Source organism: Boleophthalmus pectinirostris, unplaced genomic scaffold, assembly GCF_026225935.1.
Source record: "Boleophthalmus pectinirostris isolate CB_2022bp ecotype Guang Dong unplaced genomic scaffold, ASM2622593v1 HiC_scaffold_1, whole genome shotgun sequence".
NCBI lineage: Eukaryota > Metazoa > Chordata > Actinopteri > Gobiiformes > Gobiidae > Boleophthalmus > Boleophthalmus pectinirostris.
The window spans coordinates 26,507,240-26,530,838 of NW_026570970.1; the positions used below are offsets into that span (position 1 = coordinate 26,507,240).

Here is a 23,599-nt window from a genome sequence, read left to right on the forward strand (position 1 = left end):
ATGGGCCATCTCCTGCTTGTCTCCATGAATGTTATTGGTTTGTCTGGAACGTTGCATGGCATTTAATTTCTTTATCCTCATGGAGACAAGCACGTAATGTCTGTAAGCTAAGATAGAGCTCAGATCTGTGGAAAGGCAAGCTCACTCACAGTAAGAATACATGTTTTTGAAGGTACTTTTAAACAGTAACAGTAGCATTCCAGACAAAGACATAACATTCCCATGCAGACTAGCAGGTAGTGGACCCTCTCGCCAGAAAAGGTAGATAAGGCACCTTAAAAAGCAATGGCTCAACTCTTCAGACTCACGTACAATTTGTCAGAGCAGGTGAGTAAGGATACTGCCATATTTCCAAAAAAGAATGTATCTATTTCAGCTACAAAAAAACATTTCTTTGGATATTGCTCAGTAAAAAAGACTAAAAACATCTGTCAGAATGTGATGAGCTATCGATTATATGTCCACTTGACTCTTTCAGACTGGGCTCGCATGGGCGTCATCACATCGGAGGCGTTTGATGCAATTTATATCAAGGTCTTCCGGTCAGGGAGGAGGTCAAATGGATTAAAACATCAACAGTGGACTTCATGACGCTTGATGAACAGCTGACGCAACACTGTGAGTCATTTCTTTTTACATTATCAATATCCTTGCTGTGCTATTGCTTCATATACTGTATATGCGTCTGAGTGGGAGGGTGGTCAACTCTCCTGGCTCTTAGCAAAGACGTAACTTGGGTCCTGACGCACCGTTTTCTAAATAGAGTTTGCTTGTCCTTAATTTTTGCTGTTAGTTCACAGAGATCAAGGTGAATCTGAAAGGAATCCAGTGAATCCAGTCCCCCAAAACACTGGCTGAAAGAAAAATGCAGTATTACAAATTCAATACACAAAATTCAAGATCAGTGCCCTTTTCTGCACATTTTAATCTACAAGACACTGTAAAATGTTTTTGGCATATTCCCTTTATGGAAGCTGTCTAGACATTTATGGCTGCTTCTGGGTACAGTGTTGACAGCCAGCCACTTCAACAACTATTAGTATCAATATGTATATAATAAAAGTAGACCTTTGGTATAAAATTCTGCACTCACTTAGGTTAGCCAACTCAAGAAAGTAACACAAACTTTGAGCTATTTTAAAATGTCAGTGTTTTATTTTTTTGATATAAAGGTTTTCTCTTGTCAATTTTCAGTATGTTGTACCTGTGGTAATATTTGTTTACCTTGTGTTGTTTACCTCAGACTTTTCCAAACATGGTACCTTTCCAAATGTAATATCAGAGTCAAATGTATATACTTTTATTTAATCCTATTTGCTATTCAAAGCGAAACAGACCCCAATGCAATGTGTCAAGTGTGTGTGTGTGTGTGGGAAAGCTTGTTTTCTACCAAGGAACAAATATTTTTATTCATTTCAGTCATTATTGAATTGTTGTTGCTTAGCCTGGAATGCTCCACAGTATGGCATTATACCTGTGAGTGTGGTCACATACTTGGGGTTGTGTTTAGTTGAATTTACACTAGTTTAACACCCTGAATTATTCTCTCAAACAAACAAAAAGTCTGTTCCACCTTGTGATGTGGTAATGCAGGAAGTGCTCTACTGTGTTTCCATACAGCTTCACTAGAATTATTTGGATGAATTTCATTCATGGAATTGCCAGTCTCTACTGAACTAAAGGTAAAAGGTAGTTGTTAACTTGAAAATTACCACTTCATGACATCACAAGGTGGAACAGAGCATTTTGAGCTTGGGATATGTAGACAGATTGAAAATAAATCATTACTTAAGATGTGTGAAACAAAACACACTCCAGGTATGTTTTTTAGGAGATAACATTTTTATAACATGGCTGAAAGCTCAGTTTAGCATTTTATAGGACAGCATATCCGTAGAAAAAAGCAGATGGTTTCTGCATCGGAAAAGTTACACATCACTTTTAAATGAGATTTTGAAATTTTCTTTTCAAGAAACATTACTCTTTACTTCCACCAACCCTAACTTATGAAAAGACCTATCTAAAAAAAAAATCTATATATATCTATATATATCTATATCTATCTATCTATCTATCTATATATGTGTGTGTGTGTGTATATATATATATATATATTATATATATATATATATATATATATATATATATATATATATATATATATATATATATATATATATATATATATATACACATACATATATATATATATATTTAAAAAGTAAGACTAAACCATCGCCAAGCCATGTCTAATAAGGTGCAAGGAATGTAGGTCACTTTAAAAACATACACTGAAAGAACACCATCATTTAGATATAATTACTGTATTACTGCATATCAGTCCCATATAGTGATCATTATTTGAGTTTCTGTATAAACTACATATCTTGGTTAAAAATAGTGCAGTAATCATCTACTGTCAGTACTGTAGATAGTCCCAACACAAGCTGCCTGTGTTATGATCTTATCTTAGATTAGGACATGCGCTTCACGCTCTCTTCCACAACATCAAGTATGGCCACGGGGCATGGCTGGTGATGTAAGCTCTTATGCAATGTCACTGGTCCTTAGCATTACAATTATAATATTAGACTGTTCCAATGTGGCTCTTATTGCATACACTCCATCCTATTACACCAATTTTATTGCAGTTTCTTTGACTAAAATGAAACATATTATTCATTGGGTGGTTTAAAATGTCCTCAACAGTTGGCTTTTAGAAATGCACTCTCATGAGCAAGAAAGTATTGGAAATAGAAGTGCATTCATGGTTTGGTGAGAGTAAATGTAGTGGAAAATATAAGCTACGAAAAGGTTGATTTGAAAAGGGAAAAAAAAATCTTACTAGATCAAAAACTGCAAAAAGAATGAGAATGGAAATGGAAGAAAACAGGGAATTATTTTCAGTTAGGTGAAGGCTGTTTACACAACCTAGAAATACTATAAATGGTATAAGTTTTAATTTTAAATTGCCTCAGACAATCTGTCAACACATAGGATGCAATTTGGACAATGTTAAGCTGTTTGTGGACTATTTCAGAATGATAATTTAACTTCTTTCCAACTTTTAATTTCCTGATTTATCTGACATCTTTGCACTGAGGCCATATGTGCAATTCTGCTAAAGAGTTATTTGTCATTGCCCTACGCTAAGTGCAAAACAGAACAAGAAGATGAAGGAAGGAAAATAAAATGATAATTATAGAGATTCATATTATAGAGTTTCATAGAGCATCTGATTGTATAGATAAGTTTACTAAGCCGTAGATGCACGTTTACTGGAGTGTACTTCATATTATGCATGAATGTTTTGTTGATATCAGTTATGTGTATTGAATGTTCTAATCAACACAATGGAACAACTGTCTGATACAATACTAATTATTCTCAATTATTTTAAATCTGCCTATCTTGTATGAATAGGCCCTTTATAGACATACATAGACAGGCATATTTTTGCTTGTTAACCTTTTGTTCTTCATATACTCTCTTCATACCCTTGGCACATACTTTTTACACTACACCATGACCACAAAGGGACAAAACAAGCCAGAAAACCCTCTACTCAACCTAGACTCCGCAAACCACTGGCTTGGTTGCCTGGCGCACAGTTAGCGCAGTAAACAAGGATGAATGACAGCCGTACTTTTGTGAACTGGGCCTTTAGTGCCGCCTTTATTATTGTTTTCCCGTGATATTTTTCTTCATTCTTCCTTATATCTTTGATTTAGAGCGCTGGGCCAATCGCAGCGGCGGGGGCGTGGCTTATTGGCTGCTGCTGCTTTTTTCAGCACCGCGGGCAGCTCCCGTCTCAGCGTCTCCGTGGCCGTGGCTGGACTACGGGGAAAGCGGCGCTCCTTTACAACCCTGGAAGATATAAAAGATACGATTCTACTCTGTTTCATCCAATTGTTCCCTTGTTTTCCGTGATTCGTCGGTTGACTTTCGCGCTCTTCTCCGTGGACTCCTTCCCCTGTGCGTTTAACTGCATTGCCTCTGCGTCTCCCCCGCCTTCTCCCCTTTTCCTGTTAATGCTGTGAAAGTGCTTTTTGGGAAGAGGCGATGGATTGACCCGTTACTGGAACTTCTTCCTTTCTCCCGTCATAACACCTCTGCTCCTGCTTTGTGCTATGTTACCCGGCAGGGCTCTGGTACTTCAGGGTTCAAGATGAAGTTGAGTTTTACTACCCGCCTGTGCGTGCTGATATGAGATACCCGCCTCTGCAACACCGGCCGTCACCCTAACGCTGAAAAAACATTTTTGTGGACTGCTGCCAAGAAAGAGAAGATGAGGAGCCTCGCTGACTTTTTAAATTGCACCTAAGTCATTTATTCCGTTATCCCGTTACGGCTACTGCTGTTGTTACTACTTGCGATTGAATCTCTTTGTAGATCGTAATATTTCACAGTTCGTATAATCTGTTGTAAATCTACTTGACAATGAAGAAGTTTCGGAAGGTGTTGGACGGTCTGACCACGTCCTCCCCCGCGAGCGGTGGTGGGACGATGGGGTCTCCGTCCTGTGGCAGCGCGGCAGGGACCCCCACCGCGGCGCCCACCCCAAAGGAGATCGACGTGCAGGAGACGCTAGTATCGGAAAACTTTCAGCTATGTAAGGTGAGTACCCCGTGTGGCAGATTAAACCCACTTTAAACCAGCTAATTTGATTCGACAATTCAATATAAAACACCTGCACCGGGGTCAAACAGGTGCAAAGGCGTCAATATGCCGATTAAAGAGCTCGCTTTGAAGTCAGCGTGTGATCCTGTGTGGTGTTTTGGGTCAAAAGTTCACTGTTCCTTTAAAAGCGACAACAACAAAGAGATACAAAGTGTTCAAATTAGGCTTGTGGCTCGATAGCGTTAGTCACTGTTTACTGACTAAAATCCGTTCCACCCGTGGACATGCGCGCTGCCAAAGTGCTGTAGCAGTCCCCATCCGCGCACAGTTCTCCAAGTGTGTGGCTCTACATGCAGCAGGCAGCCTACACACGCATGTGGCACAAACAGAGAGCGGAGTCAATGAATAGCATCCTCGCGTTGCATCAGCAGCAGAGCCAACAACGCGCGAATGGTCTTGGCGTATAGAGGCGATGACATAACTGGTGTCCCTCCCTTAGCCCGCGGAAGAGAAGAGAAGAGAAGGGAAGAGAAGGGAGGGGGGGAAAAGGAGGGTGGGTGGGTAGATGGGGGGGAAAAAAGTGCACAGTAAACCAGCCAAAAGGGAGCCTGCAGTGTAGTGTCCTAGCCGCGTTTCGCTCAGGAGGAGGGAGGGGAGGAGAGGAGGGGTGCTGGGGGTATTTATAGCAGCTTCTACCGCCCATTGCAGACTTGTTGTTCAATGCATTTTGGAACTGGTTGCAGCAACTGATGATTATGGGAAGAGCGCAAGGAAATCCCAGTTTAAATGACACATCCAGGTGAAGAAATTTGCAGTCTTTGTTATTAGATTGAGTCAAAATAGAGGTGTTTTTTCTTCTTTTTTGGAGGGGGGAGAGGGTTTGATTCAGAGGATGCTGCAGTACAGAGGAAAGAGGAAAGGCAGGCTAAGCAGAGACAGACGGGGAGGAGAAAAATACTAGAAAAAAATGATCAGAGCGTTGGTTGGCCTAGTCCCATGTACTGAGCCTGTTCATGTCTATCAAGCAGAAGTCACACAGTTTATATATGCACTGGAACATACAACATTTTCTGCACTGATCATTATAAACCCCTTTGTTCATAGCCAGTGCTGCAGTGGATGTAGGCATTGATTCTACCTATTCAATTGTTCTCAAAAGTTTTTCAGAGAATCTACATTTCTTTCAGTTACCTATGTGTGGCTGCCAAAAATCATAACTAAACTCAATCTTAACACAACGTCCAATTTGATTTTAAGCATGACTAAACCATTATTAACAGGGCCTATATTACACTATTTTCGGTGATGTCATGAGAGAGGGAGTGTGCCACTGTGTTTTTAAACCCCATACACCTCCACTAGAATCATTGGTATACTGTAATAATAATCAGTCCTGGAACAACCTCTATTGAACAAAAGGTAAAAGGTAGCTGTTGACTTGAAAACTACTGGTTCATGACATCACAAGGTGAAACACAGCATTTTGAGCTTTGGAGATGTTCACCAACTAATAATAAAGGATTACTCAAATGTGCGAATGAAACAAAACACAACTTCTGGGATGTTTTTGAGGAGGTAACATCATTCTAACATGGCTAAAAACTCACAAGAGTCAAATCTGTGTGTAATATAGGACCTTTAAAGACTAAGGCTCTTACAAGACTAAGCACTTTTTCTAAACCAGGACTGAAACAGGACTAAACTGTATGGAGAAGTGATAGTTGTTTTAGGTTTTTCATCAAGTTTTTAAGTACTTGAGTATAAGTGGCACAAGCCTGCACCATCGATTGTACATGTACCACACAGAGAACCACTCCACATATACACCACGATATTGAGCGCATTAGCCTACCTGTAATAAAGCCTCAAATATGCTGCTTATTGTGTTTGAAAGAGCACTGGCTCTACACTGTAACAATAGCAAAGGTTATTGGTTTCCCATGCTGAGCTTGAGCTGTGTGTGTCTATACAAGTACACACAACTGTATAGAGCGAAAAAACAAAAGGTTACACCACCCTCTGACCCTGTAAGGAACCAGTGAGCTGTGAACAAATAGAAAATGCACTGTTTCCTCTAAAGACTGAAGGAAAAATGAAAGGTTTATAAATTGCATGAAGCTGATTGAATGTAAGCAGTATTACAGTTTTCAGACTATACAGAGTCTCACGGAATACAAAGACCATAGATTCATTATTAGATTAAGTAATTAAATGGTTAAAGGAACAGTATGTAACTTTCTAGAGGTGTCATGTCACTTGCACAATTCCATAAAGTTAAAAACATACATCAGAACATTCTACGTGGAGCTAGATACATTTTATGCTATATTGTGGAATATTACAGACAAAGCAACAACATTTCCATGGAAACAAGCAAGAGAAGGCCCTCCTTTTGGTCAGGTCTGTGGAGATGCAAGTCCACTCAAAGAAAGGACTCATGTTTTTCAGTGTTTTTAGTGCTAAATTAAAATTAGAAAGCATGCACTTTTTTTTGCCCAAAAAAGATACACTGTGGCTTTAAAATTGAAAGTAGGCTTGCAAGAAGGCTATTTAGATAATCAACTGTTTGAAAGAAAGTTTGTGTACAATAATTAGTCAATGTTAAAATCAGTGTTTATGTTGCTAAGCTGTTTATGTTGATTTTGGGTTAAGAGAATTAGAACACAGACTTTGTTTGAACGCTCCATACAGAATGCTTCCAGAAACTACAACACATGTGTTTGTGTATCTCTATTAAATTGGTTGTTGCTTAGTTTACTTTGTGGTTCATGGTTTAATCCCAGCTCTCATGAGTACATACAACCAGTGTATCCTTAAGCAAGACATTTTAGTTGTTGAAAGGGCTGTAATGTAATGAGTAATGCATCTACTGTAAAAGTGTCTGGAAATACGTAACTCCTGCCTCCAAATTTCCACTCATTGCCATTATTAGATCTTTCTTTTTACATGTGGAGAAACACTTTATACCTTCACATAATCCATTTCAGTCCCTAGAAGCAATTTCATTCAGACAGAAATATCACTTTTCAAGGGTTACAGTTATCGAGCGAGTGAAGCGTGTGTGGGAAGATTTGGCATCTGTGCTTCAAACTTAGTCATGATCTGTTTCCTAAGTATGCAGCGTAGGACGTTGAAATGCACTCTTTCTAAACTTGTGCATTTTATTTAGGTTCAGAATTTATTTAAGGAAATGCATTCGCCACTGTAATGGAATGAGCTTTTAGATAGCATTGCAAACAGTTCAAATAAGAGATACTCGTCGTACCCAGGTGCACAAGAGCCCCATTGAATCTATTGGCTGGTTTCTATTTAAAGCAAAATGAGGTGATTACGGAGAGAAAACTCGTATAGTAAGACACAGGCTGGAGGAGGAGAAGGAGATAATGCTACTGAAAAGGGAAGGTTAAGGCGGGGGGTTTGCAGCATTGGAGGCCATCGCTCAATGACAACACATAATGAACCATGTGGAGGTCTGGTTTTAAGTAGTGTAATATACACTGACATGTCATCTATTATACACATATCTCTAATAATGTTATTTTCTCCAGCTGTGGTGTAATGTGAGGACAATGAGTGGCATTATTTAAGACACTGTTCAAACATAGGAGTGGGTAGCATTACAATTTTCTCATAATGTACCTATGGAGTAATGCGTCTGAGAGTGTATACTTCACTGTGATTGGTTAAAGGTGTCTATAACTCACTCAGAGCATGACAAAAACTGAGTGATTGACAGAGTGGATGGTATGTGTGTGTTCAAGATAGAATTAAATAGAAAAGTCCTGAATTAAGATCCAAATTTTAAGATATTCTTTTGTTGTTAAAGATCCAATACTACACAAAATAGATTATTTTGATATTTAAGCCATATTGTTAACTCATCAAAAACATACCTGGCATTGTGTTTTGTTTCAGTCACACAATAATAATCCATTATTTTTATTAGTCTGTCCACATCTTCAAAGCTCAAAATGCTCTGTTCCACTTTGTGATGTCGTGTAGCGGTAGTTTACAAGTTAACAGCTACCTTTTACCTTTAGTTCTGTAGAGATTGGTAATTCTAGGGCTGAAATGATCAAAATGTTTCTATTGAAGGTGGAGCATTTCCTGTGTTACTACATCATGACATCATAAGGTGAAACAGAGTGTTTCAGAGAGAAGAAAAGCCTAAATATGGAGGGTTTGCTTGTTAAACATGTGTGAATGAAACAGCACACAACTCCAGGTCTATTTTTGATGAGGAAACAGCATTATAACATACACCAGAAAATAGCATAATATGAACCCTTAGAATAGAAATGTTCTGAATTAAGATCCAGATCTTACGGTATTGTTTTGTTGTCAATTGCAGTGGGTAGTGGGAAGCTGTTCTGCTTCTATGGGCCTTAGTCGTGCCAAAGACATAAAAAGGCCTTCATATTTCGGAAAAGTTGCATTGTTGTGCTCTTAGGCAAGACACCTCTCCCATCTTATGTCATATGAAAGTGGTGTGTGAATGCGTGAGGTTGATGGTGCAGATTGGCAGCCCCACTTCCATCACACTACCCCAGAGCAACTGTGGCTACAATAGAAACTTACCACCATCAAATATGGAGTGAATGAATTATGACAGTACAATTAATATTATTATATTCATTCACTTTCACAATAATCACACCGCGATACCCACTGAGACCATATTCCTGTAACAATAAACAAACCCCACAACATTTTGGATGACTGGCAGGATATAATTATTTAATTTGACTTTATTCTCTCAATGTTCTTTACATGGTGCCTATAAACTAGGATGGCATTTAGTTGTTTAATCAATTAATCAGTCAATGGAGTCTTAATTAGCCAACATTTTTATTAGTCAACTCATTATTTTAGTGAGATTATAAGGATTTATATGGACCAGAGCAAAATTTTGGATTGGGCTTGGGAGTGGATTGTGAGTAGTTTTCTGTATACATATTTGTAATTGCATCAACTTTTGTGATCTTGTTAGTAAAGTTTTGGTAGATTCACGGTCTGATCAGAGAGACTATTGCCCTAAAATAAGTTGGGGTTAGTTCTTGCCTGTTGTTTGGGAACCTCTGATTTGCAGAATACAAAACTAAATCTATATATCTATAAATATATGTATGAATGATAAAGCACTTTCTCTCTGGCAACTTTGCTTTAAGACATTTTAGCATGAGTTATAAGCTATCTTCACTGTTACTGTTTTTGCTAAAAGCCTGATTGTCATAGATAAAGTAATTGTATTTCACTGTGGCATCATGTACCAAAAATGCTAAATAATCATTGCGTAACTGGACAGTTCGTGTTTTGTCAGATGCTGATGCTCTGAGCTGCTTGCATTGTGTGGGTTGTTCCTGGACGTACTGTACTTGTGCCCACTGTAGCTGCACATTGATCTGCAGACACTCTGTTATGTGAGAGAGCTGATCCACCTTCAGTGTATGAACAACAAAGAAAAAAATAATTAGACTTACCAAAACAAACCAATCATAACAAATCAAATTAAATCAAAACAAAAACCAAGTCGGTTGTCAAGAAAGAAGAAAAAAAGTTGCTAATTGATATTGAAACCAGAATTTAAATTACATTAAATTACTTACTTGACCAGATATGAATATAGCACCACAATACAATGCAATAATGATTGTAATATTAATATGGAGAGCTTTGGAGTAAGTAGCATTTTCCTGTGGGAACACTACAGAGCTATATAAATAATGTAGACTGAAAAATGACATTTGGAACTATAGTACAAAAAAGCAAGTGGTCAGGTTGCTTGCTCCAGAAGGGCTTGTAAAACACATGTGTGTGTGTGTGTGTGTGTTTCGATATATTTATACTGGCCGTCTCATGTCTTTCCTGTGCTGCCAGTGCATTTGTAGATGGCTGCTCTGATATTGAGACAAATTGCAGACTGACTGTCAGATGACCTCATCACACAGAAGAAGATATACTATTGCGATTAAGATCAGTAGATACACTTTCAAAGTCTCTCGACCTTATTTAATTACAAAACCATTTTGTCCAGTTGTGGTTTGTAGTGCTTTGGAGTCTGGCTTTGCAAATGTGTTCAAGCTGCATGAAGTTAAAAGCATTACTAGTAGTAAAATTGGTCCTACTATTTTGCCTGGAAAACTCTACAAATTACAAAGACAAATAGACTGGAATCAAATTCTGTCTCCACTATTTCAGATGACTGACCCATTAGAGAAACACATTGCCCTTTCATGACAAAACAAACATGGTGTCTTACGAGTTCAACAATAAGAAAAACACATGAAGCACTTAGAAATAGCTCAGGTCTCTACAGAATCAACAAGCTAAAGCACTAAACTGTAAATCTGATCTAAATGAAGTTATATAAGTAGTTCTGAATCATATGAGGATATTCAAGGAGGAGATGCCTCTGCATTTTACAGAAACAGGCTTCAAATATGCTGCTGAGATTGGAATGTTTCAAATAAGAACAGTTGTCTGATGCGCTCTATGAGCTGCACGGCTCTTATATGCAAACAGAAAGTAGGAGGGACTGCCTCACCAGTCAAAAAGATACTATAGCATTTTATAACGTTATGGGCACTGCTGTTATAATATCCACAGATGTCGTAGCACAAACCTGTTCCAAAAATGTGACATGCATCCAGAATTAATCCCATGAAAAACACCACCCCATAATTGACATATTTTATCCAATCCTCTATACCAGGGGTCGGCAACCCAAAATGTTCAAAGAGCCATATTGGCCCAAAAAAACAAAAAACATACCTGCCTGGAGCCGCAAAAAATTAAAAGCCTTATATAAGCCTAATATGAAGGCAACATAGGCTGTCAGTGTATTAGTTACATAAACCTACTATTAAAATGACCAAGTAGGCTACAAATACAAAATGAGCATTCATGATTACACAAACCCCTTTTGCGACCCTCTCATACTCGGTGCGCCGTCTGTAGACCGACGTTTACCTGTTGCTTTGACGACGATGATGGAAGTATTCAGAGCAGCAGTCGCATTTCTTCTGATCGTGCATAGGAGCACTCATAAAACAGCAGCATGTAGAACTTTCTACGCAACATCAGCCCAGAGCAGAAGCTCTGAGCTCGGGCAGCAGCGCAAAATACACGGGAGCAGTCAGCGCGCAGCTCCTCAAGACGGGGCTGGGGGTCCAGTGTTGGTCAGATTGTCCGGAGGTTTCGTCCTCCGTGTCCTGGTTCCAGATGGGGGCGAGCAAGACCAGCGTGCAAAGGACTGGGTCCGAGCGGTTCCGCGTCGTCCTCTGTGCGCTGGTTCTGTGCGGGAAAAGCGAGAATGCGCTGTGGACTACAGGTCCGGGCGGGCTGCTCCGGTCCTCCACACTCGACCGCGGCCTTGTTCCGAGGTGGTGCAAAGCGTCCGGACAGAAGCATGAATCCAGTTTGGTTCATTATATGTTGTTCTGAGCGTCCGTCTGTGCACGTGTTTTGTTTTTTTTTTGGGGGGGGGAAACGCTTCTCAGGTGGAGGCACCGGACACCACCCCCCGCTTCAGCTCATCTGTTTGTTCTGCTGAAACACTTTTCCTATGTTTGCGTTTGCACACACAACTGATGGATCAGGTCCATGACCAGAGATGAACGAGGGTTTTACCCCTAAAGAAACCATATTAAAACAACAACAAAAAAATCATTCCTTTTCCATTTTCACTCATTTTTGAAAAAGCTCCAGGGAGCCACTAGGGGAGTGCTAAAGAGCCGCATGCGGCTCCGGAGCCGCGGGTTGCCGACCCCAGCTCTATACTGTAACTTTGCACATACTCAATTTATTTTTGTACTATTTTTTCCATTCTCAATTTACAGTGTTTTCATAAAATTACTTAAACTCTAGCTACAAGCTAACTGATATAAAATGTCAGGAGCTACAAGACGTGCTCTCCTGATTAAATTCACACTTGGATAAAAATAGGCTGGCACTAGAACATGTGTGATTCATGCATACGTACAGGTGCCATCCGAGATTTCTTAATAGTAGGTGTGGGATTATTTCTAGAGCATGGCTGTGAGGACAGCCCTAATAATAATTCCTTTCATCTTTCATTGGGCTGTGGAGGTTCTGTGACTTCCTGTTAAAGCAGGAAGTGGTCATTGGCGACAAAGTAGAGCTGCCCTGAGATGCATTTAAAACCACAAAGGCTTGAGTTACATAAGGCCTAACGCTGAGTGGTCGTTACAACTTTTCCACACAGCCATAAAGCTTCATGCTCCTTGAGGGATACACTTTCCCAGTACTAGATAGACACATGACACAACTGTTTATGTAATTTTTATGAGCTAAACCACAAATTAAAGTCAGCTAATTTAAGCATTATTGTTTTGTACTACTTTCAATCAGGAAGAAATGTGCCTTTATTAATATAATGTGATACAAGGGTCTCCAGCTACAGAGTGGGGGCCCAAAAGAAAATCATGGGCCATCCAGTACTAGAGATAGAATCAAAGATGGCTGTGCCCAGTCTCATTTTTAAGTATGAACTGTTTTCATTGTGTTTGGATGCTTCATCACTTTGTTGGTTTAAATGACAATTTCAGTCACTGGTATTACTGCAATACTTTACTGTGTCTGCATCATGCCTATGGGTATGGTTGTTGGTGTTGTGTTGAGGCCAATATTGAACAAAGACTTGTTTTAAATGGGTGTTGCTATATTTATTTTTAAGACCATATGGAGAAATAACTATTATCAAGCATTTTTATATCTTTATTTGGAATACAACAGTATGAAACTCCTGTTTAGTTAATTTATTTTCTTAAAAAAGTGTATTTAATTCTTAGTTGGGAAAAATAATACTATTTTTATAACCTGTGCTAGTAGGCCACAATAACAAACCTTGAAGCAAAATATATTGCTACAGAGAGACACTTTATGTCACTGACACAAAGGACGATAATCCCAGTAAAGAGATCATTTAAAAGCCTGAATTGTAACAAATAAAAACAGAATGTTCCCATAATAATTAGGCATAGAAGTTATTTATTCTGCCCTCTACAACTTAAATCATATCATAGTATAAAAATGGCTAAAAATCTCTCCACTACTGCAAAGAAAAAGCCCTCAATTCCAAACTATTGACACCATAATACGACAGAGAAATGCCTCATTCACATTGATTCACATTGTCTTAATGATCACTGTTCCTCTAGTGTGTGACCAAATGATAATATCAGTAGGACATAAATGTAGATGAAAACAACAACAACTAAATACTATAATAAATATAAATAGTTTTAAATTAAAATACCTCTAAAACTCTCATGACAAATCCTGACTCTCCTACTGCACAAAATACATCAGATCTTCAGACTTGGACAAACTTTATTGATAAATAATAAATGGTATAATGAATAAGTAGCAGAAATAGCAAGAGACTGATGTCAGATAGGGCATAATCTTATAAATATACATGTCCAAGTAAAAATAAAATATAGAAATCTAGTAATAAAAATATATCTAAGCTATATACTTTCAGCTTTATGTTGTCATATACACTAAATATCCCTAAGGAATATCGAATGAATAAACTAGCATGGCATCACCACATTTCACATTGTTACAGAATCTTGCAAAGCTAAAAATACTGCAGGTTTCACATTTGGTGGCTGTTTCTGGCCGAACTGTTGTATGCCATAATGACAGTGATTTGCATTCTGGTCCTCAGCTGACTCCAGTCTTCACATGTGACATTTTCTCTTCTTTCTCACCACACATTTGAAATTTGAAGTAGATTTAATATGCACTTTTAATCAATAGAAATATGCATTATTACCATATTCAGTGAGTGGTGGTTGTCCAACAGAGTGTATCTATCCTCATCAGTTCAAATTTGAATTAATCTCGGAGATGAGTGCAGACAGTGCCAGGGCGTTATGCCGGCAACCTGCTCATTATAATCCATTATGTCATCACACCAACCTGCTGACCGCCTGCACTGTGTAATGAACTTTTACATTTGGTTTCATAACATTATGTTTGTGGTATTCTTACTGACCTTTAAACTGGCTGTAGGGTTGATTAAATTGTGTTTGTGTATTTGGAACTAGTATTAATGATGTAGAAAAATGTTTTTTTTAATTAAATTTTCTCCTTATGTTTAAAAAGTAGGGTTGCATATTGTAAACAACAACAGGAATATCAATATTTGAGATAATTCTAACATGGAAACTGATAAACTAACACAAGGATCTCATGAATCGTCATCTTAGAGGTCTAAACTATTTTCTATAAAAAGACAGGATATTTTGTTTTTTGCAGAGGACATTCTATTACTTGCATTTGAGATTTGATAATTGCACCAAAATGTAATTTCAATTAAATCGTCATATTTTGTGTATCTACTTGCACTGTAAGAACTTGCTTTAACTTGTTATTTGGTTTGGAATCTTTAATTGCTATGGCAGTGGTATTTATATATCACTCTGTAGAAATCTTACATGGCCAGAACCCCGCGCTTTGACAAAACTTTACAAAAACGAGTGGATCTGGAGCCATATCCTCTCTCCCTGATTTTAGTGAGTGTGATTGACAGGTGTATTCACCAATCACAGAGATGCATGCTCCGTTCGCGTCAAAAACAAACATGGCCGCTTACACGTTAAAAGTAGAAAAAGTAATACAGAGCACTGAAAAACAGTATGGATTTATAGAGAATTAACAACTGAAACACCAAACTATTCTTAGATAAAAGTGATATATTTTGTTCTGAATGAAACAAGAATTTTGGAGAGGAGATTTCGCATTTGAGAGACATGCTACAAATAAGCAGCTGTGGTTGGAATCTCTCAAGTTTAGACAGAGGTTTTTCATGCTCTAAAGTCCGATTCTAGACTGGTCGGTCAGGCTACAGAAACACATGGATATACACTGAAAAATCCCCATGATTATTTGTTATTATTTGCAGAAAAACACACATTGACCTTAACACTAACTCACTGCTTTAGTACAAGTCCTAGAGGCCCCTCCAGCAGACATGAGGTGCCTGTAATTCCCATGATGAGCTACTTTGGCCCACATCTCCCACACATCTCAGCACTTCCTATAAACGCCGCTCAGCTTATCGATCACCAGTATTTACGACGCAACTTCTGCAGCGCCATTCACATTTTTACAGTGGAGACAGCAGGAATGGAGACCCCGATACTGTAGCCACTGACACCCTGTATAAACTGTTTAGGTGGAATGTTTTCTCCCCTTTGGCAGGCTCGTAGTGATGATGTGTGGGCTGGGAAAGATGACATCACCACAGCTTCGAGGTGTAGGATTTTAGTGCTACTGAAAAAAGACAAATCTGTATAGTTAAATAATTTGCTATGAGGGAATTTTGTATTTAACGTATATTTTACTGTTCTCACCGTGGTGTGGTCCCATCTGTTTGATGTCTTGTCCTGATGTAGACTTGGTTTGGACTTGGTTTGGTTCTGCTGTAGTCCTGGTTTCATGGTTTCATGGTCTAGTCCAGACATAGTCCAGGTCTAATCACCAGTTTAAGTTTAAGTCGCCATTAAGTCACCATTTTAATTTGGTCTTTGGGCAAGTATGAGAGCACCTTTTGAGAAATATTAATTTGCTATCTTCTTTTGTGAGTCAATATCAGTCATACCCATATAAGCTTCAATCTGTTTTTGTTGAAGTTGTGTTATTCACAATTTGTTGTCCCTGAATACCTTGTGTATACTTTATATTTTGTATTTTGTTTGTTTTGTACGGTTTGGCACATTTTTGTTTCCCAGAGCCCATTGTGCTCCATGAGTAATCAGAACTTTAAATCTCAACAGAAGCCAAAGTTTTTAGATCGTCTGAAAACAAGAAAAAATACAAAATAGATTTAAACAACACATTTTCAGGAGACTGTGATCAATATGTGGGTTCATGGTCCAAAAAATCAGATCACCTGCTGTAGTTCCAACTAAGTGAGTTCCTTCTGGTCATCTTGTGTTGAAATAAAGCTCAGATTAAAGTCTAATATGCCTCAGAAAGAGCAGTGCCTACAGATAGCACCAAACCCCCAGGGACTGTCGATGACATCAGCTACAGTATAACAATATCATCTCAACCACCCAGAACGCAGATAAACTCTTATAATTCTTATGATGATGAATATCAATTAGTATCTGGGCATGCACTTTTTGACAAGCTCCCAGGAGTACATGTGGTAAGATTAGTATTGCTTTTTAAAGGAATACAGGGCCTTGAGACTGTAACCGGTGACCCTGAATAAACAGCTTGGGTAGTGTTTCTCCCCTTTGGCAGGCTCGTAGAGATGATGTGTGGGCTGGTGAAGATGACATCACTTCAGCCCCACGAGTTTCATATTGGTTTTGGTGACTCATGGTGTCGACTGGCTGTCAGAGGACCCTGTGTGGTAACAATTAGGGAGGAGTGGGTGTCAGACCGCTGGGCCGAGATCGGGGATAGTTATAGAGGAGAATTTTGGGAAAGCGGTGCAAATAGGAGCGGTGACAGCAAGGGGTTTTGTGAAGTACTATCAAGGCTGTGGCACTGTGCAACACCATCAACCTTGGAAGAGTTTGGGCCATTTTCAGACCATTTTGCTTTTTCACTGTGATTTGTGTAAAAACAGGATTGTAGCTTGACCAGAGTGGCTGCCCATTGCAACGGATTTCTGAAGAAGTATAGGTACTTACTGATGATTGGTATGGCCACCGTGTACCATTGATGGCTCTGTCATTTTCTCAGATGGGAGCTACACATCATGTACGTATCTTCAGTGTAAATGCATTCTTGAAATGTAAGCGTTCACAAGATAGAAACTGTGCATTTTACTCTGCACTGCAAGATGCGCTGTGTAACTTTTTGGTAGAGAGTCCGCCATTAGAATTATTTTGAATAGAAACATGTATAACTGACTAAATGTAATATTGACTAATAGACACAACTTTTTTCAGCATATCTTGTACTCTTAGTCTTTACATTTGACGCATGCTTTATCCATGATTTTGAGTTGGCATGTACCGATACCGATACAATCCAGGAAAATTCACAGTATCAGTACTGGTTCCATGATATCGTTTCAATTGATGTCCTGGGACTACATCAGTCAGAAAAGAGTCCAACCAGGATATCTCATGATGTTTGTACTTTAATTCATACAAAGCTGTTCAGTAGTCACTTGCAGAATACAGAACCTTTATGTACTGAACTGTGTTTTGAGAGGAAAAAAATGTAATTTGCAATCCCTACACTGGTATTAGTTGATAGTGGATATCAGTGGACACTTAAAGACATAGTATCGATATCAATATCAGACCTGAAAAACCTGGTTCGGGGAATCCCTAATTTTGAGAGGCAGAAAAAGCACTCATATCATTCAGAACAGAATTTTGACTTTTGTAACTGACTGGAACATTAACCTACTTTTATAAACAATACAATATGATAATTGATGCAGCCTACCAGTTTCCACTAGCAGTGAGTTTATCCAATTATCAAGCATTTATTCTTTGAAAGAGTCTAACATTTGGAGAGTCTTTTGTTGACTTGTCCAAAGCCTCTCTTTTAAAATCACAATAACAGAAATGGATTTTACAAAGTTAGGACACCCAGACATCTCACTGAAATCTAACCGATAACAGTAATATTACTTTTCTTTTCATTTTTGGGACACTGTGAGTGTAAAAAAACGTGTTTTGACACTGACAGCTTTTTCAGTCATTGCAGATTTAATGCTGATACTATGCAGACACATAATTGTTTAACTTGACTTGTTTAACAGTATAAAATCAGCTCACCTATAGTACCAATTAAGTAAAGTCTTTATGATCAGATTGTGTTAAAGCAAAGCTCAAATTAAAGTCTAACTTGAGACAGAACAATGCCTACAGTTAGCATCACATCATCAAGGGATGATGATGACATCAGCAGCAAAGTATCAATAATGCCTTTTTTGTCCTGTAAATGAAAGAGTAAAGTAGTTTATAGCAATAGAATACATGGTCCTCTAATACCAAACAGCTTTATTGGCATGTAAAGGATTTTCAGAAGCAACTGTGAAGTGTGACATTTCTGTCCACTTTGTGTTGCTGAAACAAAATGAAAAGGCTTAAATCAATAAAGAGGAAGGATGTGAATAGACGTGTTATTGAGTTTGTAAAAGAACAACAGTGTCACATTTGCCATCATTGTTCAAGGAGAAATGGTAGGGGTGGTACAGGGAGAAGAGGGGAGCGAGGGACAATGAAAGAGAGAGAGAGAGAGAGAGAGAGAGAGAGAGAGAGTCAGTACAGAAAGGAAGAGAGAGGGAGAGCAGGGAGAGAGATAAAGACAGTCTGTAAAGAAAAGGGACAGAGAGGATGGAAGCAGAGAAAGAGAGATAAAGAAAGTCAGTACAGAAAAGAACAAAGAGAAAGAGAGAGAAAGAAAGAAAGTACAGACAGGTAGAGAGAGCCAGAGAGATAAAGAAAGTATGTTTAGAAAAGACAGAGAGAGGATGGAGGCAAAGAGAGAGAGATACAGAAAGAAAGTAAGTAGAGAAAGGGAGAGATAAAGGAAAGATGGAGAGAGAGATAGTACAGAAAGGAAAAGAGAGAGAGAGAGAGAGAGAGAGAGAGAGAGAGAGAGAGAGAGAGAGAAAGTCAGTACAGAAAGGGAGAGCAGGGAGAGAGACAAAGAAAGTCTGTATAAAAAGGAACAGAGAGGATGGAAGCAGAGAAAGAGAGATAAAGAAAGAAAGTCAGTACAAAAAGGAACAAAGAGAAAGAGAGATAAAGAAAGTCTGTTTAGAAAAGCAAAAGAGAGGATGGAGGCAGCGAGAGAGAGATAAAGAAAGAAAGTCAGTAGAGAAAGGGAGAGACAAAGGAAAGGAGAGAGAGAGATGATAAAGAGAGAAAGTCAGTACAGAAAGAAAGAGAGAGGAGGGGGATACAGAGGAGAGAGACAAAGTCAGTACAGAAAAGAGAGAGAGAGAGAGAGAGGGGGGGATAAAGATGAGATAAAAAGAGAAAACCAGTACAGGAAGGGAGAGGAGGGGGGACAGAGGAGAGAAAGTGTGAGAAGATGAGAGAGAGGAGAGAGGCAGATATAGAAAGGGAGAGAGAGTGTTTGAATAGATTTAGGCTCGTTATTGTGTGGGCTCTATCCAAAAGTGCATTGTCCAGACGGCCTGCCTGCCTCACGCTGTGCAAATCAAATCAAATATATATTTTTATTGTTATTCTTCACAGTCTTTTATTTCACCTCATTTTATGCAACTTTTCATATTATCAAGTGTGTAGTAATCTTGGTGCATTTGAACAGACTCTGAGAACTTTTAAATAACAATTTGGTCTCAAACTTGGTTACAGGTGGACAGGGGGGTAATTTTACTCTTAAGAGTGCTCATTTGAATTAAATAACATCACATTATTCTTGTTTTGGTTGTACTTGAGATTTGACATTTAAATTGCTGCTTAGTGCTATAAGTCGTGTCAAATGTGTAGTTTTGTTTACTTCTACTGTAGTCTTGTCTTGGCTAATTAGTCTTAGTTAATTTTCACTCTCAAAAACATTTTCTAATGGGGTATTACTTTGTCATGCCAACCTGAGCTCATAGAATATAGCTTGGAAATACTAATCGCAACAAAAAGCATAGATTGTATAAAGATTGGTTTATAAGGCATATTCAGATATAGTTTTTACTATAAAATAATGCATTTCTCTTATGGTATTTTTGCTGTTGGCATTTTTGACATAAATAAATAAACAAATCTCGAGAGAAAAAGCTGAGTACTGCAGTTCTGTTGAACCTGGAACAAGACGCAGTAGTTTTGTGTCTTCTCTGTCTGGTAAATACATCCCACTGCTCTTAAGTGCCATTCTCAAGCTCTCAATACAGACTAAACACAATGTAGACATTTACACGTAGCATAATCTGTACTTTCCATTTAATATTCTTGCTTTATTTATTGGCGATCATTGAGTGTCAGAGTGATGAAAATCTAGTCCCTTTGAAATAATTCAGAACAAAATATTATATCTTTTGGATTGGGCAAAAGTCCTTGATCACAAACCAAAAATAAGAAAATGAAAAAACAGCTATTTTCTTCATTATTTATATCAAAAACCAAAATGAAAAAAATTGACAATTCGTTTTTTCAGTTTTTGATTTGGGGTTTAAATGAATAATGGAAAAAAACAGATTTTTGCACCTGTACTGAACAAGGACTGCACCAGAACAAATCCCAGGACTAAAACAGGACTAAACTAGGTTTAAACCAGAACTGAACCAAGACTAACCAGAACTAAACCAAGACTAAACTGGTCTCAGTTCCGGTCTGGTCCCGGTCTGGTTCCAGTCTCCTGGTTCTAGTCCTGATCACCCGACAGTCTACACAGGCCCACCTCCGGGCCTGACCCGACACTCAGTCCTGGTTCAGTCCTGGTTCAGTCCTGGTTTAAACCTGGTTTAATCTTGTTTTATATTAGTCCTGGGATCAGTTCTGGTTCAGTCCATATGTGGCACAAAAGTCCGGCATCACAGTTTAAGTCACAGAAACGGGAAATGGCCATTATCCATTTTTTCCATTAGTCATTTAAATACAAAACTGAAAAAAACTAATTATCTGTTTTTTTCATTTTGGTTTTAGACACAGGTAATGAAGAAAATAGTTGTGTTTTTTTCGATTTCTTATTTTGAAAAAACAAATGAACGAATGATACATGGATCTTATAAAATCAGTTGCTTAATGTGTATTTAATGTGTCTCCCTTTCTAACTAAGTCTTTTTTTTACATACTATAAATGAATACACAATCTTCACATTTAAAAAAATAAAAATACTCCAAGCAAAGGACAGCTGTGGGTCAGAGCTGGCCCTGCAGTTACCTTGAAATCATGTTGCGTTTCCAATGTTGAAAGCCAAGGTCCTATTCTCTGGAGGCACAGAAAATAGATTTTATTTGGAGTTCACCAAAGAAGTCAAAGGGCAGCCTGTGATTTCTTGAAGTACAATAGTGCTTACACTGGTATTTACTGGTGAGGAGCCACTATTTTGAAGCTTCAGAAACAAGACCAGCTAGCCCCAAACACACATACAGTATAAGCTCCTATGAAAAAAATACAGTTTGTGTGTAATTTCATACACTGTTGGGATGTGGAGGTTGTGAGTTCAGTCTCATTCCTTTGTGTGATTTGCATTTCACATATTTCTTGTTTAAGCCACCTTGTTTGTTTTGACGCAAGTACATTTCTCTAACTGTTTAATTCCCACTGGAGCCGAGATAAGAGAAGGTCCCATCTTGTGTACTTTTGGCTGACGAGGCTAGGCTTGATCATTAGACTATTTCAGCATGCTGTTGTACTGTAGATTTTCTATGGCTTACTCCTTCCGTCTTCCTCTAAGGAAAAGGCACAAGTGATACCAGTTTCAATAGGCACAAGAATAACTTAGAACAGAATGACATTGTACAAAACAGCTGTACTTCCCTTATTATTATCATGAAAAAGAGCAAATCCTTTCTAAAACTATTCACAAAAGGTCCACATTTTTCCTCTTGTTCACAAAAGTAACATCTAGTATCTAGTAGTATCTTTGGATAAGTATAATTTAGAGTGGTCCTTGTTTGAACTGCAAAAAATAGTATCTAAGTACATTGAACTTACTCAAATGAAGACAATTTAACTTGATTCGAGTAGATTTAACTTGACAACATACTATTGAGTTTCTAATTTTAAGTACAAAGACTTTTTTGTCTTACCTTCAGTTTAACTAGGTATATTTTCCTATTTCAGCTACAAAGACTTGTTGCATTGATAAATGCGTTTACCTGTCATTTGGAATTTACTCAAAACAATATAACATGATGTTAATTCAAGTCATTTTAACTTGATTTTAGTTAAGTAAGGCCAAAAGCCGGGTCAGGATCCAGCCACCCACGACCTCAAACAAGATTTCATTTCCACCCACCAGCCTATGTACACATCACATTCTATATGCTAACATTTCTGCAGTCTATATTTACCGCATCTATATTGTGCACGAAGGCATAAGACTTGACCATGAAGCGATTATATTGCATTACAGTGTGATGGGCATGGCCATGTTTGCCCACTTACAATGCTGGAGGAGGATGGCATGAATGATTGGGCGCCATAGCTAAAGGTTAAACCACAGTAACTCCACAATGCCGCACACACACCACTGGTTTGTGACCCCCGACCACATCAAAGCAAGACACGAAAGACTCTGCATGCAACTGGCCCATTCACCTCCTTCACTCACGCGACATGTTAGCCTTACATAACATCCTGCCCACTGCTCGTCCATGCTAATCTCAACTGACATGTTTAAAATTCATTGCTTTTGACCCTGGGAGCTTCTAGTACATGCCCAAAGGAGGAAACAATGTAATATATGTGTGATTATGTATACAGTCAGTAATTACGCCTTCCGACAGTGCATCGTTCAAAAGACTCAAGGTTGATTGACTCTCAAACTGCGTGTTGTTCCAAGCTTTTATCGCAAAATCAAAACAAATAATAGCTTGGACCTCAATACGTGTTTACAATATGTCTGGGCTGTATTCTTCTATATGTAAATGTGTTTTGTTGTAGATAAAAAGGAAAGCTTATAGGTATTTGCAAACCTCTGTTGTACGCTAGTACCAGATAGTGGATGTATTGTCTGTATCTATCAAGTTATCTCTCTGTAAAATACGTCTGCAACTCTGTCTCTCCAAAGCTATTTCCATATTTCAAATGCAACCATATAAGTTCAGTTCATGTGTGGTACTACTACTACTACTAGTATATCTCCAAGAATCAAACTTTAAAGGGACAGCTTGGAATCTTGGACATAGGGCCTCATTTCCTAGTGAGCCAGAGTGTTGGAGACATGTGGAGACACTTTTTAAAATATTCCGTCCAGTCCTTGTACTTGCAGAGGCTGCTGGTGCTAGGCTAGTACATGTCAATGGCCATAGTTAGCCTGCCACTAAAAACAGTCCCACTCCAC

General features: G+C 38.4%; 1 protein-coding gene across 2 annotated transcripts in view; it reads left to right on the plus strand.

The window, feature by feature from the left end:
* Positions 1-4,440: 4,440 nt before the first annotated feature.
* Positions 4,441-23,599, plus strand: part of stxbp5l (syntaxin binding protein 5L) — a 195,434-nt gene continuing 176,275 nt past the window's right edge. For both annotated transcript variants that reach the window (XM_055150169.1, XM_020920397.2), the window contains exon 1: positions 4,441-4,617. In XM_055150169.1, coding sequence (XP_055006144.1) covers positions 4,441-4,617 — 177 coding nt within the window. The remainder of the gene's footprint in view (positions 4,618-23,599) is intronic.